This window comes from Indicator indicator, chromosome 2, assembly GCF_027791375.1.
Source record: "Indicator indicator isolate 239-I01 chromosome 2, UM_Iind_1.1, whole genome shotgun sequence".
NCBI lineage: Eukaryota > Metazoa > Chordata > Aves > Piciformes > Indicatoridae > Indicator > Indicator indicator.
Genome location: NC_072011.1, coordinates 23,635,603 through 23,642,081, shown reverse-complemented (window position 1 = coordinate 23,642,081; position 6,479 = coordinate 23,635,603). Strand labels below are relative to the sequence as shown.

The following is a 6,479-nucleotide window of genomic DNA, read 5'->3' as shown; positions in this document are numbered from 1 at the left end:
AGCCAAGACAGGACTGGCTCATTATCTCCTCTGATGTAATCCTTTCTCACATGTCTAATTTCCTGTCTGGGTGCATTAGCTGACTGTATGTCATCCTCATCATCATCATCATCATCATCCTGAGGTCGCTGTCCCCATAATCCTGTTGTAATCCTCCGTTGAATTTCCTTGAGTTCAGAGGCTCTGCCAGCAGCTGCTAATCTACCAGGGTCTACATCCTGACCTACAACTCCATCATCCATGTGGGGTCTCAAGAGGTCTACCAGAGTTTTAAGGCTAACCCTCTCTTCCTCACCAGAAGGATCTTTCTTAACAGAGGGACCCTGAGTAGAAAGACCCTCATCTCCATCTGCACCATCTCCTGCAGCATCTGCATCTCCTCCTGCAGCTCCTTTACGCTTTCTGCTTACAGTGGCCGCCAAATTTACTGGCTTGGTTTTCACATTCACAGCAGAGTTGGAAGAGCAAGTAGCCTTATGTCTTTCTTGACACAGTGCTATTAGTAGCCATATGATTATTCCAAGAAGCAACAAAATTAAGATTAAGGCTAGCACAAGATATCTAGGGTACCACTGGTTCCAAAGACCCTCTGTAGTTGTAAGAGGAGTAACAAACTCAAATGTGTCTGCTAGTAGATCCATAGTTGAGTTACCATAGCTTCTTAGCCCAATAAGACCACAACAGAATTCACCACCATTCAGTAACTTCTTTTTAACCCAAAGAAATGACTTATATGCCACATATCTCACAATTTTGTCTATCATGCAAGAAACGGCCCATCTGTAGATAATTGCACTGATAATAGATGAAATAGAATGACTCAGAATCCAAAACAGCTTCATTTTGCTTCCTAATCTGAGCAGAAATAAATCAAACAAGCAATCGAGCCCCGAGTTGGAGCGCCAAAAATAAGAAGTGTGTTGGTGTGAGCTGAAATTCCCCCCCCTCCACCAACAATAACCAGGCTAGCTCAGTCTGGAAGCAAATGAAGGCTGTATTTACAAGCAGAGTCTAAAATCTACGATGAAATGCAATTAATATGTACAAATATACAAAATTCACAACATTTACAAATATATACAATCAACAGAAAAGCACAACCGATCTCCCTTTGCTTCCCCCCAAGGGGACCCTCCCAAAGGGGCCTCTCTCTCTCCCAGGAGCTTCCCCCCAGACCCCCCTGGACAGAGAAGCAGAGTTAGTTAAGCAGAAAGTTGTTAACTTAGCTGCCAAGGTCAGTACGTGTTATCTTCAGCCAGAAGAGAAGAAGAAACAGCAGCCAGACAGCCCAGCAACTGCCTCTACTGCCAATGTGCAGAATGTGCAGAGTGCCTACTTTGTTTTGGGTAATAGTTCTTAAACGTTTCTATCTATCCAATGGAAGTGTTTAGAACAATCGTTATTTTGCTTTCTTACACCCAATAGTGACTTATTTACATTCTTTCACTTTCTCTGTTCTGAACTTTGCAAGGAAAAATTAAAAAGACAGTTTCAAACCATCACAATAAGCCAAAGCAAAAGCTTTTTTTTTTCTTTGTCAATTATGTAAAATTAAAAGTCTGAAGTGCTTTAAGAGTTTACCATTTGCATGTTGCTCTGATGGAAACTTGTTAAGTTGTGTTATTTTCTAAACGGCGTTTTTATCTCGATGAAAAATGCTTAATTTGCATTAAAAATTTGAATCCTCACCTTTGCTTTTCAGTTGTTAATTGTGTGGAATACCTATCGTACCATGTCATAAAAATAAGTAGCTCGTTAATACAAAATACAGATAACTGAGAAATGTGATCTTAAACAAAAAGAACCCCATGGTAAGTTACAGGCTTAGGGATCCATGGATGGAAAGCCGCAACTTGGAGAGGGACCTGGAGGTACTGGTTGATAGTTGACTGAATACGAGTCAGCAGTGTGCTCAGGTGGCCAAGAAAACCAATGGCATCCTGGCTTGTCTTAGAAACACTGTGGCCAGCAGGTACAGGAAAGTGATCAGCTGGTGAGGGCACAGTTCTGGGTCCCTCTCTATTGGAAAGACATTATGGTGCTGGAGCACCTAAGACTCCAGGCTTAGGAACAGCTTGGAGCGCATGACCTATGAGTAGCATCTGAGGGATCTGGGGTTATTGAGTCTAGAGAAGAGGAGGCTGTGAGGGGAGACCTTACTGCTCTTTACAACTACCTGAAGGGAAGTTGGAGCGAGGGGGAGGCCAGCCTCCTTTCCTTGTGACAAGCAACAGGACTAGAGGAAAGGGTGTCAAGCTGTACCAGGGGAGGTTTAGGCTGGATATTAGGAAATACTTCTTCACTGAAAGGGTTATTAAACATTGGAATGGTCTGCCCAGGGCAGTGGTGGAGTCACCATCCTTGCAGGTGTTTAAGCAGTGTGTGGACCTGGCACTTAGGGACATGGTTTAGTGTTGACCTTTCAGTACTGAGATGAATATTGGACTGGATGATCTTCAAGGTCTCTTCCAACCACATATATTCTGTGATATTCTGTGAAATTACCTATTCCAGTTCTGATTCTGTATTTGTGATTTGTGCATCTCAAAGGCAGGATGGCTAATGTATATTTCCTGGCAGCCTTAATCATAATCAAGAGTCAAGGTTAAAATGGATTATCTCCTCTGTTGCATATAAACAGTTCACAGCAAATACCTCCACAGGTTACTAGAGAGTAAGATGTATTAAAATAGCTGTAGAAATAGCAGTATTTTCCAGAGAGATTCTTGATGCACTCTTCTAAAGGTCAATCAGAGCAGATAATGCAAAAGACTCAAAATGTATGAATAGAGTCACTTTCATTTAAAAACTAGAAGTGATAGACCTATTAGCTTCATAAAATACTAGAGTATGCTAAGTTTACTGTTATTTTTTAATTACTTAGTAATCATTTTTCCATTAACTCAGTTAATAAATTGGGCAGCTTTTTAAGAAAGTGCTGTAGGATGCTGAACACCAATAAACTACATCAGGAATGGGTAAGATTAAGGGCAAATAAATATCCTGGAAACCACACTGATGATTTTGAAGGTTTCATTACTGAGGTACATTTGCAGGTGACTGCCATCAGGCTAAACCAGTAATGTATTCTTGAATAGAAGGAAAATTATTTCCATACTACCTATGGCAAGGAAGCTGCTGTCCTGTTCCCACCTCTTCAGAGCCAACCCCAGAGAACAGGCCACTGTGATGAACATTTTTCAAAGTTCAGTGTACTGATCAGAGGCCAAGTGGATGAAACATGTACTGTGTTTCACATTACTGCTTTAGCTGTCAAGTATCTCTGAAACTTCGTATTTGAAAATCTAGCTCACCTGAAAGGAGGCAACGATTTAGTGACAACAGAAAATTTAGAGGGTCCCTAGAGCCATTGGATGCACTCAGATCCCCATGGATGGATGAGATTCAGTAAGGTTTGAAGTCCACCCAAATCAGAACTTGCAGACGCTGTAAGAGCAATACAAAGTTCTTATTGTAAAGAATGGTTAGAATAACCCAGAGGCTCATTTTAGGTGAAATATCTTATCCTCTTTAGTCAGAATTTGGGTTTTCCCTCTTTTGAAATATCAGTGTTTATAGAGAATATATCCAAGTAAAGTAGTTCAGTGTTGTAGGGCTGACTGTGGATCAACCACAACAAAAGTCCTCCAGAATTCCGAATCTCCACAACAGTAACAGAAGCTACCGAACTCCTCAGAGCACTGAAGTTTACTTTCAGTTCTCAGAAAATTCAGACTTTTCTTAGAGGCAGTCAAGAAAGCAACTTCCCCCTACACCAGCTTTCCCATGCTACTCTAGTATTACCTTCACCACTGCGACCTTGTTCCATTTGCCTCAATTAAGAATGTGCGAAGTTAATCACTCAAAAGTTTTGGGAACATCAATTTAAGAAAATCGTCATTGGCAAGCTTGCATATAGTCTATAGAGGATCAGAAAACACTGAACTTTCCTCTCCATTGTTAAAAGAAAAACAAACTCCAAACAAATAAAAACAACTGTCCCCTCCACCACACAAGCAAAAGACTTGCACCCAAACAAGCCCTAGTAACACCTACAATGCTCCTTGTAAGAAATGAAAGCACTCATTTCTCCAAGCAATGTATTCCTAAGGTTTACTCTAAGGTCTCCCATTTCATTAGAAGTCAGAGTTTATTTTTTTTACAATGACAAATGAAGAGAAAGCCTATCTTAAGTGACAAATCAGCACTGAAAGCAGATTGCAGCCCAAGATTGAAGTAAAATGTCTTGATGTGACAAAAAATAGTGGCAAGTAACATTCATTTCCTATTCCATATTAACAATGTCATACTCCATGTTCATATACTTCAGTGTAATGTGGAAAAAATTAATCACTAGGAAAGTGATTAATCACTACAAAATATTAGTGAAAAAAAAGTGGCTGTTGGATCAGAGTCAAGGTGTGGAAGACTCAAAGTACAGGAAAGAGGATGATGAGATAAAAAAAAGGGAGTTTTAAAGCACTAAAGCAACTGACTTGCACTGTACCACAATTACCCCCACGTAATAAACACCAATAATAAATCAAACCCACTGTGGGTCAACAAGCTTCCTCTCTCTCCTCAAGACACAGTTTTTGGTAACTGTGTACCAATGAGCCTGGCCGGGAAAATGCTATCTGTAAGGTAACTGAGACTTGCACTTCAGATGGCTGTATTGAAATGCCCGATACTGAACAATCAGTATTCCTTTTCAAACAGATTAGCAGATTACCAAACAAAACATTATAAATGCCAAGTAAGTTTTATTATTTTTCATTTAAAAAAATACGAACGATTGTACACTTAAATGAGTCGAAGCCGTTCAGTAGGAGGCATTTCACATGACTTTCTGTAAAGAGTCTTTTGAGGGAACAACACACGAGAGCAGACGGACCACAAGGGTGGAGGGCCGCAGACATCAAAGTTCCCCGTGCTCACTGGGACAGTTCCTCGGACATTCCTGCGGGTGTAGGGGCAGTCCAGTGGTGCCAGGCTCGGCTTCGGCTGGCAGGCAGGCGACCTCGGCGGAGCTCCAGCCAACCCGTCCCTACGGCACACTGCCCCAGGGCCGGAACCCGGGCGGGGCGGACTAGGACTCGTCGGGTTTGTCGGCAGGCGGCCCGCAGGGCTGCAGCATCTTCTCCATGAGATTGAAGCGGACGCGCGCCTTGCTCTCGTTCTCGGCGATGGCGAAATAGTTGAGCAGGTCGAAGTGGCCCATGTAGGAGCAGTAGGAGTCCCTGTGCTGGTTCACCAACCACTCCCACTTGGTGGTGTCAGCGTGGCCCGTCCCGATATATTTGGACTGCAGGTGTTCCAACTGGCTGTGGATGGTGTAGCGGTCCGTCATGATGGCGGCGGCGCGAGCAGCTCAGGCCCTGCAAAGAAACGCTGCCCGAAATGGCGAGCGGAAGTGACGTACCGTCACGCCAGAGACCCTTTCCTGCCAAGGCACAGCAACTACTTGGCCGCAGGGTCGGCACCAGATACTTTCAGCTCTGCAGTCCCCTCTGAACGGAAACTAACCAACGAAACTCCAGGACGCTGGTGCTTTCGTGCCGCAGTGCACGATGGGAACACCGTAAAACCGCGCAGGGATTGGCGGGACATGCGCGCCGAGAAGAGCATGACGGGAGTTGTAGTCCTCGTTCCGCTCTTGGCGGGACGCCTCCGGCCCTCCGCTGGAACACTGAGGGGTTGCGGCTCTCGGCCCGCCCCGGGTGCTGCGGCCTAGCAGGGTGCGGGGGTAGTCTGCCGTGGCAGCAGTACCTGCCCGGGGATGATGGGGTTGCGGGACTGGCCCTGGCATGCTTAAATATTAATATGATCTGTAATAAAATAATTTACTACTGGTTTAATTACTTTATTTGACTAAAGCAGTAGTGATCATGACAACTCCAGGCCAGCATCTGTAAAGCATCATTATTTCAAAGCACATACTTGAGATTTAGCAACAAGTTCGGGATCAGTTATTCTCAATACAAGCCTGAGCCTCAAGTTAAGCCTGATGCTTAACTAAGACTCAAGCTTCAAGTTAATTTGTAAAGTAAAGATGCAGCTTTGATAGCTGTAGGTACTGTTTAATTCACCTGAGAATCAGTGGTGTGCACTATTGGATCTGGCTACGAAATAATGGCTCAGTAATAATGGCTCAAGGGGAACACCTTCAGAAAGTCTCTTTGCCAGGAGACTTGAGGAAACACAAAAGCAAAACTCTGAGGCACATGCTTCAGAGTTATTCCAGCTCCCGACGCTGCCTTTGTATAACCTGCATCTCAGTTTTGCTCCCTAAACAAGTTGCACAGGAAGTATATCTCCGAAGAAAGAAAAAGCTACCAGAAAAATAGCTAGGAGGTTCTAAGAGTAACCCAAGACTCCCTTTTCATGAGCACTTTGCTTGGTTACGGGGCCACGCAGCACTGTCTGTGCATCAGAGAAAGGCTGCAGAAGTGCGCAGCATTTTCAGGCCTTCCCAAATT

At 43.7% G+C, this 6,479-nt stretch overlaps 1 protein-coding gene across 1 annotated transcript; it reads right to left on the bottom strand.

Annotated features, from left to right (window-relative positions):
* Positions 1–5,089: 5,089 nt before the first annotated feature.
* On the bottom strand, positions 5,090–5,380 carry SF3B5 (splicing factor 3b subunit 5). Its single transcript, XM_054399092.1, has one exon. It carries the CDS (start codon positions 5,348–5,350, stop codon positions 5,090–5,092), a length of 261 nt encoding a protein of 86 aa, XP_054255067.1. The 5' UTR covers positions 5,351–5,380.
* Positions 5,381–6,479: the final 1,099 nt, after the last annotated feature.